Raw genomic sequence first — 12,216 nt, 5'->3', positions numbered from 1 at the left:
TGTTCGTTCACATATCGCGATTTAAACAACAAGTGTTTTTACATCGACTACGTGCAATGCAATTGTTAAAATCAGTGTTTGTTCGCAAAGTTTATTGTTTTTTTTAACAATCGCACAGATTGTCTTTATAAAAGATAGAGTTTCGCGAATTAACTTCAGTGACTGTTCGTTAAAAAATATCTATCGCGTAATAGAGTCAGTGAAATCATTGAAGAGGATTTCAACCAACTTTGATGTTGACCTATTTCATGTTCAACCTCCTACGAATCATCCATCCTCAATTTCGATTTAAATCGTGGACGAGTGTTTTGGTGCCATCGCAAAACTTCTTAAGTAGTAAGTGAATTTTTAAATCCCTCAGATCACTCAATCATATCGAGAATGAAAGATCCGAAGATTGAACGAGTGATTGTTTTTAATTGATTAAAAAATTTTTTGTAATTAATTAGTAGAAAAGCATTGAGTGTATTTCTTTGGAGATTTACTCATAAATAGTTTCTTATTTTTTGATTTATTTATTAGATCAGGATAGGGTTTTCTTCTTGTTGAAACGCATTTATAATTATTTCAAATTTTGAATATATTAATTAATTTTTAAATAATTTTCTCGCACGGAAATGGTAAAGGATTGATATTCACGAGTTCTAATAAAAAATGAATAAAAAAAAAAAGTAATCATATTTATTAATTATTCCCTTTTGAATTTGTGATTTAAGTTCTTCGAAAGATAAAATTGAATTTATTTTATATTGATCGTGTCTCATCATCTTTCGACAAATATAAATTAATAATTTATTAACATTCGAATAATGTGCAAGATATATGAATTATAATTAGTTATTATATAAACACTACAATATTCTTATCAAGATCTTATATACTACTATGTATTATTGATTAATACATATACTATTGATTTAAAATTGACCATGTTGAATATACATAAATGAATCTCTAGATGTAACAATCTCCATATAGTGAGATCTGAATCTGTAGTACTTGCGTTATATCGAAATTTAATGATAAATCAAGTTTCAGTATTTTCAAAATTTTTTCAATAAAATTCTCGGCTAAATATTAAAAAGTATTAACATTTAACATCGTTAACGAGTTAATCGTTTTAGCATTTAAATTATTTTTCTCTTTCAGATTTATCCTTTTTATACTTAAGGATAATATACAGTATAAAAAAAGTGATCGATTGGTTAATGTGATCGATTTTTGGTACAATGAAATCACGTAGACGTTTCGTCGATAATATAATATTATCCGTGGACCATGTAAAACTTGATCGATGCGACACTAGGATTCTTAAGGAGCTCGTAAATCGCCTAAGGATAAGCGAATCCTCTTCTTTGAATATATATATATATATATATATATATATATATATACACTTTTTTCTAGTTTCTCATAAACAAAAATGCCTAGCTGTATTGGAAAGCTGTTCTGCTCTTCGAGATTATCCTTACCGCGTAATATTGCACGTTATCCAGACCGTATTTCATATAGTTCTAAAATTTCATCGTATACAATCAATTAATCATATTATGATAATACAATTAATGACAATACAAATAGATATTGTTAAATTTTTCCAAAGATGATTAACTATTATTCAATATACGTACTACGTAAACCGATTAATTATTTCATATTGTATATAATTTTGAAAAGTCGAGTTCTTTTAATTTGATAATTAATTTCATCATTAATTATTTCCACTGAATTAAATATCGAAGAATGAAAACCTTCATAATTCTTTTCCTTCTTTAACATCGTCTAATCTTAATGTATAAGAAGAGATAAGAAGAATAGAAACGATCGTTTTTATCTTTTCTTCGAATATAACGCTCGTTTCACGATCGCGCTAGTGGAAAGTTTAATACTCGTCTTCAATTCACGCAAAGAGGATTAATATCGAAAAGAAAATGAGAGACTTTCGATGACTAGGCAGTTGTTAAACGGAAGAAAGGATTTCTCTTTCTCTTTCTCTTTCTCTTTCTCTTTTCCTTTTCCTTTATCTTTATCTCATTAATCTAAAAAATAAGCTAAGGGCAAACATTAATTTAAAACATTCTAGTGTATTCTCGACCGATGAAAGTTGCTTTTTTATCAGAATTGTTAGATCTTTTTAGAGTGCAAACATTAATTCCGTCTATGTAGCTTTCTCTTATTCTCTCCTTCTCTCTATCTCTCTCTTTTTCTTTCATATTGAGCATAACTGTCGTATTATCAATGTTTCATTTTATTCTTTTTATTATTTTACTATGTGGTCAAGTATTTTCACAAGAAACCACATAGAATTCATCTTCTACCGACTTAATTTCAGCTTTGCGCACGCAGAGCAACTTTAATCATAGCAAAGCTCTTTTCACGTTCTATTCGTAACTCTCGTCGGTGCCTTTATAGCTATTTTTGCCTTTTTCTCTTTTTCCATTTTTTCTTTTTTTTTTCCGTAAAAAACTTAAGTAAATATTTTATACCTCGTGTTCACATATTCGCGATGGGATATCACATAGTGGCCATGCCCTCTTGGGATGCATCATTCATGTTGTGCCTATGGAAGAATAAATAAATTTATAAATAATACATGATCCCTTTCGCTCACTTTCCTTCCTTACTTGCACCTCTCTTCACGAAAATATGTATGTAGGTACTCCCTTATCACTCAAGATATATATATATATATATATATATATATATATGAGTGTATATGTATGTGTGTGTGTGTATGCGCAGATATATATATATATGTACATATATGTATATGCTTAATAGCTAGTTTCGTGAAAAGAAGAAAAGTGACTTGGATCGTCAATGATATCACGTTCGACAGTTTCCTTGGATAAAAATTTATGATTAAACTGAGACAAATCGAAAGATTATATTTCTCTTATAATAATAAAATGGAAAGTAACGAGACGATTAATAAATAATTGGCCTATATTTGAGAAGTATAAAAATAATTGAAACGTTTAAAAAGAGATTATTCGTAGAAAATCTTTAATATTTTCCATATCCACGGAAAGATAGTACATGAATATAAATATACGTTTAAATATGTATCATATATCCGGATAATATATATTTTATGGTATAACTTGAGATGTTTATATGTATATACGTACGTAAATTTAATCGTAAAAATATCGTAAAGTTGACTAGTTTACTCTTTCCTTTCGAAATTCTTATCGCAAGCTTAGAACGTCGTCGGTTTTGTCAATACTGATTGGTAGGGGGAAGGGAAAAGGAAGGAAAGGGTATATATACAACGTGAGCAAGCATATCGTAGACATAGTTTGAAGAAGAATTTTCACGTGAATCGAATATTGTATATATTCACTCGTGGAGTAGCATTCTCATGAGATAACACATAGTATAACGTTGTTCGTTTCTTCGTTCATACGGAATCATAAGTGTACATAAAGTTAAAATTCACTTTTCTTTTTTACCTACCTTAGAAAATAAACATGGTGTCGCTTACGGAGTATTTCCATATTCTCACGTTGACGTAATAAGCTTTCTCGTTCACTCGGGACAAAGCTTGGCCGGAACCAAAGCTCATATATCCGATTTTCACGGTACGATCGATCTCTGTCGGTCCGTTGAGAATCCTGGTAAAATCAACGGATCCATAAAATCCTCTCTCTCTCTCTCTCTCTCTCGAACTATTCTCCAGTGATTGTTCATGCGTCTATCGTTAGATATAGTTAGTCAGGTAGATATTCTATCATGAATATTCCCTATATTTAACATATATGTATTTTCATGGGTTTCTCTAACAAAATCGAAATCATATTGATAAACCATTTCGTTCGATGTCATTTCAAATGTAATTCCAATCAAAATTATTACTCGTTATAATCGGTGTATATGAATGAATATAAAAGAAAGATTTTCATTATTGTTATTATTATATTTTTATTGAGCGAAATTTTGAACGTTAAAAAATTTAATTCGAACGTAAGTATATGTAGGAGTAATGAAGAAGAAATAAAGAAATAGAAAAAACAAAAAAAAGAGAAGGAAGAAAGTAAAAATACGGGGCAAATCATTCTTCCCACTTTGTATTCACGCGAGTTAGAAGCACTTCAGGTAACATGAATTATAGAGACAGGATCAAACTGTTTGACTTCCATTATTCTGCTGAAAGAGCCATCGTTGATCATCGGGTACAATTAGCGAATGCAGAAATGGCTCGTGTATGCAAATTTATCCGGCAATCCTGGAAAACTACATATAGCACTTGTTCCTGCTCGATTTAATCATGTTACGTGAGCAATTCAATCTCTTATATTCTACATCAAGCAAATGCGTTTGCAAAAATATTACGGGTAGAAAAAGATTTTTATTTCATTCTCCCTCTTTCTTTCTTTCTTTCTTTCTTTCTTTCTTTCTTTCTTTCTTTTCTTTCTTTCTTTTCTTTCTTTCTTTCTTTCTTTCTTTCTTTCTTTCTTTCATTTATTCTTTCTTTCTTTCTTTTCTTTTCTTTTTCCTTTTCTTTTTCAGTTTCTTTGTGTATTTCTTTGGTGACCTTCTGTCTCGCATCACAAGTAATTCGTTTCATTCACTTTTTCGAAGAGAATAAATGTACCACTCGCTTTTTAGTAAATTAGTATAAAGCGAGAAAGAGTTATCGGTTAATAGAAAAAGTTGAGAGTAAGGATAACGAGCATTCTCGATTGTGGAAAAGAGATGAAAAAGGAAGGAATATGAGGGGAGATGGTGGAAATAGAGAGAGAGAGAGAGAGAGAAAGAGAGAGAGAGAGAGGGAGAAAGGTGTGTGAGAATGGTGTTAGTAAGAATGAGTGAAAAATAATTCCCTACAGTATGATTAATTATTATTAGATCCGAATTAATAATTAGTACCACGACTAGAACAAAGTTTTCTATTTTTCATTTCTAACTCGATATTTCATTTATTATATAAGTAATATCGTTAGCTCAATTTTTGTGCCAAAATTTTTCCCTCTTCGTCCATCCACGATACACAATTAGTTAAAAATCTTTATTAAACAGAACTCGTGGGTCTGCGACTCATTAAGAGGATTTTATTAAAGAATAATGTTCTTGCATGATCAACCATAAGAGAGAAATGCTCATGTCGCGAGTGTTTCCCTGGAAACAGGACACATATACTATCTTTTTTTCCTCATCGTGTCTAATTAATTTCTTTGATAAAAATGACACAACAGCAAGAGTCCATATTTATTATTTGCAAATAATCGAAATAACGAAAAGAAATGAATGATAATGGAAATAAAGAAAAAGAAAGAGAAAATGAGAAAAATGGAGACGAAGTTTTTCAAAATATTCGCTTAAAGAAATTCGTTCGAATACGAAATTCTTGGTACTAGAAACGAAAATTGTAGTAGGATCGTAGAAATTCTTTAACTTTTTTTCTTTTTTTTATTTTTTTTTATTTTCTTTTTGTAGTAGAGTCGAAGAAAAGCACAATTTTCTGTATGTGTGTGTGTGTGTGTGTGTGTGTGATAAGAGCATTCAAAAATGATATTTAATAAGGTTCCTGGATTCCGATTCGAGATCATATCGTATAATCAAGGAACGCATTCATAAAGTTTTCTAACCTGAAGTTAAAGCAAACTTTAAGTTAGTATAGAACGACGATCGATCTTTCAAGGAAGACGATGCGAACCATTGAAATCGTCGAGTTCTCGCTTCTATCGATATCCAACATCAATGTCATCCTTCTTACGTAGAAAGAACGTATGAACGTCGATAACGAAAGTCTGATGAAGATTAACGGAAAATTATTTGAAACTTTTATCGCATGGACTTCAAGTGGTCTATATTTTATTACACGATTGAAGAACTTTACTTTCAAATCGGTTTAAATTTATATTTGAAAAAGAAAAAAAGAAAAAAAGAAAAAAAGAAAAAAAAGAAAAGAAACAAAGATTATTCGTCGTGAAATTGTTATTACGATAAAAAAAGAAACAAAAAAGAAAGAAAGAAAAGAAAAAAAAAGAAAATGAAATATCGTAACTTTTTTAGCTCGTATTAAAGCCTTTTTAAAAATAAAAGATAAAAAACTCTTTTATCGTATGCGTTGGCAAAGGAAATAAAGAAAAGGTAATAATTAATTTAAAATATTCATGATTAATTGAATACTTTGAGAAATCTATTACTCCACTCATGGAACGGATATTAAGTATTCAACGTGTCAAGTGCAAGAGCTTTACAGATGCATTTTGTTAATCTTAGTTTCTGGGATGTCGTAACGAGAAGAAGCATTATAATGAACCTTTTATGTTAATTAAAAAGACCAACTTCAACGTAGATTAGATTTTTTAGTCGAAATAATAATTATATAACTTCTTTCATACTGTTTATATAATCCGATAACGTAAAGGCATTCAAGTTTAAACAATAAACGAATTAGAATGATCAATAAGTTAGTATATGTAACAGGTTCGATTATAAGAATAATTTGATTAGAAGTTTTTTTTTTGACGTGTACACTGTAAATATATATATATATATATATATACACATGTATGCATGCATGCATGCATGGATGTATGTATGTATATATGTACATATATATATATATACATAGTTAGCAGTCTCGCGTACGTTTCTGTCAGCTTTTAGCAGCTTCACTGGCAGCAGGTTGTGCTGTCGAGCAGATTGAATGAACGAATTAAGTTTTCATTGCGACGATGTGTGGTACCCAGAGGGACTCTTTCTTTCTTTCCTCTTTCTTTCTCACTAGTGATATTACTGTTTCTTTTTCTCCTTCTCTCTCTCTCTCTCTCTCTCTCTCTCTCTCTCTCCCTCTCTTCTATCTCTCCCTTTTTTCTCACACATGATATCACTATCTTTCTTTCTTTCTTTCTTTCTTTCTTTCTTTTTCTCTTTCTCCATCTATCTATCTGTCCATCTATCTATTTTATTTCTTTAAACGTCACGTCTAGCTTGTGACTTGTATATTTACCATCCTGTTTTATCTCCGTTCTATCGTACTAATTCTCTACATCGTACTACTTCTCGTACTACATCGACTGGCTTGATGGAAGGTCGTGAGGTGACCGCGATTATTGGCTGGGACAACAATTGCAAGGTTAAACGGAAGCACGAACTCGTTTATCGTTATGATTAATATGAGTAGATCTATGGACATAGTTACGTTATACGTAAGAGAATAAAATTATACGAAATTTTAAGAAGAAACAAATGAAGAATAAAAATCTTTCTTTCCATATTTCTCTTTCTCTCTCTCTCTCTCTTTTTTTTCTCCCTTTCTCTCTCTTTCTACTTTCTCTCTCTCTCTCGATGTAGAACAAGACAAATGTTCGCGAGCCGGTTAAATTAGCGAGTATGCGAGAAAGCACTTAGGGAGAACATAGCTAGTACACGACGAACGTTTCTAAAGTACATACGCCGAAGCGCAGATCCAAAAATTAAATGTCCAAAGAGAATAGAGTGGAAGGGAGAGGAAAGATAGAAAAAGAAAAAGAAAAAGAAAAAAAAAAGAAACGAAAAAAAAAACAATTACTACGTAATACGCGTTAAACTTAATGGTCGAGTTCATTTCTTTTCAATATTTCAACACATACACATATGTATGTGGTGTATGTCTGTACTTACATGATAAATTATCAAACGATAAAACATATCCCAACATACATATGTATTACAAATCTTTACACGAAAAAGTCCAAAATATCTTCCTGGTCACTGTATTGACCAACATAGGAAGATATCAAGGAAGACATATCCTTGGGCAATGTCCTTCGAATCTAAACATGTAGTTCGATTTATCGAAAAGCGAAATTGCTATTTCCACGTCAAAGCTTCTCTCTATCTCTCTCTCTCTCTCTCTCTCTCTCTCTCTCTCTCTCTCTCTCTCTCTCTTTCTCACATATATACATACTCGAGCGCACGCATGAAGTGAAGGGACGTAGGTGGAAGAGGAAGAGGAGATGGAGGAGGTGGAGGTGGTGGAGTAGGTGGAAGAGGTGGAAGAGGAGGAGATGGAGGAGGAGGAGGAGGAAGAGATGGAGGAGGAGGAGGAGACGAACGGAGGACCAGCAGAAGCTCGACCGGGATCGTCAGAGTGCCCTACGACTTGGCCGCGCACGCATCCCTCCTCTAACAAGAGCAGCGATATCGAGTCGATATCGTGAGAGCGCGCGCGTCGACAACGACGAAGAGGAGACAGCGAGAACGTGAACGAGAGGTAGAGAGAGAAAAAGAGAGAAAGAGAGAAAGAGAGGTAGAGAGAGAGAAAGAGAGAAAGAGAGAAAGAAAGAGAGAAAGAGAGAGAGAGAGAGAGAGAGAGAGAGAGAGAGAGAGAGAATGCACTGAGAGAGCAGCTTTCGAACTTTCGAAAGTTCGCGCACTCTTTCGGTGAGGGATCGAGATACATTACAACGACAACGATTACGACTACGACGACGACGACGACGACGACGACGACGACGAAGAGGAAGAAGAAACAAAAAAAGGGGAAGAAAGTAATAAAAGAAAATCAATCTTCGATCGTTCATTTTGTTTAATCGTCAAGGTTTGTTCGAGTGGATCGAGGAATGCGTTTAATGATAGATCGATTTCGTTTCTCTCATTAAAAAAGGATCCGTTGTCTCTCTTCTGTTTTCTCTCTCTTTTTTTTTTGTTCTCTTCTTTTTTATTTTTTCTTTTCTTTTCTTTGTTTTTTATTTTCTTTTTTTTTTTTTTTTTTTATTCTTTTCCCAAAATTATCCATCGCTCGTAGCAAATGGTGCTGTTGGTGATGTTTCAAGAGTGTCATAATCGGTTTTAAAGGTATCCCCGATTATTGGTCCCGAAGAGGAAAGAAATAAAAGTAAGAAAGAAGTAAAAAGATCGAGTCGTGATTTACAGATGATCGACGACTGATCGTGACGAGATTATCGCCGTGTACGCTGATCTATACGTGCTGATATATAAAATAGAAGCAAAGAGTCCCAAGATATTGTGCTTATATACGAGATAATTTCTCGTTAGGATACATCTTTGATAAACACACTCACACACATATCTCTCTTTCTCTCTCTCTCTCTCTCTCTCTCTCTCTCTCTTTCTTTCTCTATCTCTATCTCTCTATCTCTTTCCTTCTCTCTTTCTATTTCTCTTTCACCTTCTCTCCCTTCCTTCTCTCTCTCTCTCCCAGTCTTTATATTTTTCTTTATCTTCGTTCAACAATCATCAAAAAGAAGAAGAATAGTTTAAGGGATTAAACGCTCATCGAGCGTTGTACGATAGCCGAAGAAAAATATAAATCTTCAACGAATTGTGTTACACGCTGGAACGGAACAAGCCCTTAGCTTTCAGAAAGTTCAGGACAACGTTGTGTGAACGCTGACGTTTTAACCACACGTGAACAATGAAGTGGTACTTCCTAGTGTTGGTCGCTCTGATCGCTTTCACCAGGGCCGACAATGCGATCCAGACGACGGACTTTACAAATTTCAACTGTCCCGATCTCAATTCTCAAGAGGAGATAGATCTCGATAAGGTTTGTTAATCAATAGTTAGTTTGATCGATCAATGATTACAGTATTATTATCACGCATAACACATATATCATCTTTTTCATAGTAATAGATGTAAAAAAAAAAAAAAAGAGAGAAAAATGGAAATGAAAAAAGATCTATAAAAAATACTTATCATAATTCAGGACGTATTTGATATAAATGGAAAAAAAATATCAAGCGATCGAGTTTGATCGAACTTTTTATTTCATAATTTTTTCGTGATTTTAAAATAAATTTTTTTTCAAATTTCCAAACGCGCGTACGCATATATACGTACGTGCCGGCGGTAGAATGGCGGAGGGTAGACAGGGAAAAGATTTCACGGTATCCGCAAGTAATTTCACGAATAAAAATTTACGCGTGCTCTCGTAATTTTTCCGAGAGACTAAATTACTATTCCCATTGTGGGTGTTGAAGGAAAAGAATGAGAGCGAAAGAAAGCGAGAGAGAGAGAGAGAGAAAGAGAGAGAGAGAGAGAGAGAGAGAGAGAGAGAGAGAGAGAGAGAAGGACAATGGTTATTTTTGATGTAATTTCCAAAAAGGACAGTCTAGTGGTTCTTTCTTTCTCTACTTTATTTTTTTTTCTTTCTTTTGTTGTTTATTCCTGTATTTTATTTTAGTTTATTTTTTTTTTTTTTTTTTTTTTTAACAATTGCCCGCTTTTCACGTTTCGAGTAAACAAAAATGTACGAGCTTAATATTTCTCGAGACGATGTTTGGATGATTAAGGTTGTAAATTGCAAATGTCGCTTTTATGAGCTTGATAAAAGCTCGAAAAAATAATTGAACTTGTTTAATACGTTCGTTGTTTAAAGATTGAAGGATCGTATTAAAAATCCATAATAGCCATATATATCGTACTTATTCATGTATGTATTAATTTTTTTTTTTATAGAAAAATAAAAAAAGAAAAAAGGGAAGAAGTCAATGAGAAATTCGATATGATCGAAATGATAAGTTCGATAAGCATTAGAGGTGGGTCACGTAATGGCTCCGAGTTGGGCGAAGCTTAAAGTATCGTTAATTCAAAACAATTACGAGTTCCTGGCACGCTGCCTCGACGAAGTCAAGTTGTCGAGTCTAGCGAGTGTGAGAGAGAGCGAGAGAGACAGAGAGAAAAAGAGAGAGAAAAGAGAGAAAGAGAGAGAGAGAGAGAGAGAGAGAGAAAGAGAGAGAGAGAGAATGGGCTTATAGTAGTTATATACGAAGTTACGTTAAAGCGATGGATATAATTTGGACGTACATTTAGAAAATTGCATCTATTTTGAAGAAGCGATTTGACATTTTCCTATATGTTATGTATTCACGTATGTATGTACTACTAAGGACTATCTAATATCTCCCAAGAGATTTATGAGGAATCGTCGAGTTGGATTTCAAGCTCGGAAAACAATTTCCGTATGTCTTGCTTTGGTAATCATCTGGCAAGATAAATCTCGTTTCCTTCAAGAATTTCTTATCTCAACGTTGAAGTTCGTATTTTGTTGAGATAAGAAAAAAAAAAAAAAAATCACTAAGAGGGGATTGAAAAATATTTGTCGAGGGACAGTTTAGTTGCATTTCTTGTTTTTCTTTCCTTTCCTTTTCTTTTCTTTTCTTTTGTTGTTGCTGTTGTTATTTTTTCCTTTCTTTCGTAATTTTCATTCAAGACAATTTTAATTTAATCGTATTTAAGGATGTTAGCTATATATGTATAAATATATTGTATATACATACGTATACGCTATGATAATATTATTATTATTTCGTCGATTTCATCTTTCGTACGGATTATTATTTTAATATAACATCGTCGTTTATAAAAGGAAGATGAATTCATAGAAGATAGATGGAGATCGTGCTTGATGTCTACCAAGAGGGAATCTGCCTTGTCAACTCACGTTGTCAACTCACGTTGTCAATGGTTAGTTACATCGTTGAGTTCATTGAAGCTTAATAGTAGATACTTCCTATTATTCGAAGTTTCGAAACGTGCAGGGTAGATAATCGAACATAGAGTTCATCGAATATTATACATACATATATTATATATATATATATATATATATATATATATATATATATATATATTATATATATATATTAGAAGAACATATTCGTAGTCACGTTCAGAATGTGTGTAGAATTTAACATGGAACGTAGGATTCGATAATATTTAGTATCTAATCCAACGTTATCGATTCGGTGAAATTTTCGTTGATAGATATCTACGGGGATATTTTTTTTTCGAAAATTTTACCTTTCTCAATTTTTCCTCGTAGTTGATGGTTTTAAACCTTTTTTACACTTTTATCCTGAAATCTCGTTTCTCTTTCGTTCAAGGACCTCCCGCTGAATTTTCCTGCTTAGTGATAAACCGTAAACACTTTGCATCGCGTCTTTTACCCTCCTAGTTTTATTCTCTCTCTCTCTTTTCCTCTCGTTTTATTCGAAGGAGGAAAAAGGGTAAGAAAGCAAGAAAAGCGAAACGGCCCGTGTCGGGTGTGGAGAAACGAAGTGGTGGGACCTTTTCCTCGTTCCGTTTCCTTCTTGTTTTCCATATAGCCGGTTCTCTCGATTAGCATAAGCTTCGCTTAAAATCCATGCGCTGAATATAAAGCGAGTCGAGACGTTGTCGTTGTACTAGTCGAAGTTATGGGCAAGCTGTTGCGAGCGTTGCAGCTGCGTAACACTCTGTCTCTCTCTCTCTCTCTCT

General features: G+C 33.0%; 1 protein-coding gene across 8 annotated transcripts in view; it reads left to right on the top strand.

Moving 5' to 3' along the window:
• Positions 1 to 8,052: 8,052 nt before the first annotated feature.
• The window catches only part of LOC124425246, a 34,392-nt gene continuing 30,228 nt past the window's right edge, over positions 8,053 to 12,216 (top strand). Inside the window, exons 1-2 of one of the 8 annotated variants that reach the window (XM_046965386.1) lie at positions 8,053 to 8,206; positions 9,201 to 9,502. In XM_046965386.1, the coding sequence (XP_046821342.1) occupies positions 9,371 to 9,502 (132 nt within the window). In that variant the 5' untranslated portion in view covers positions 8,053 to 8,206; positions 9,201 to 9,370. Of the gene's footprint in view, positions 8,243 to 9,157; positions 9,503 to 12,216 lie in introns of all 8 variants that reach the window. The other 7 variants (XM_046965388.1, XM_046965393.1, XM_046965391.1 and 4 more) reach the window with 7 other exon arrangements.

The sequence above is a fragment of the Vespa crabro genome, chromosome 6 (assembly GCF_910589235.1).
Source record: "Vespa crabro chromosome 6, iyVesCrab1.2, whole genome shotgun sequence".
NCBI lineage: Eukaryota > Metazoa > Arthropoda > Insecta > Hymenoptera > Vespidae > Vespa > Vespa crabro.
This window is presented reverse-complemented; position numbering and strand designations above follow the sequence as displayed.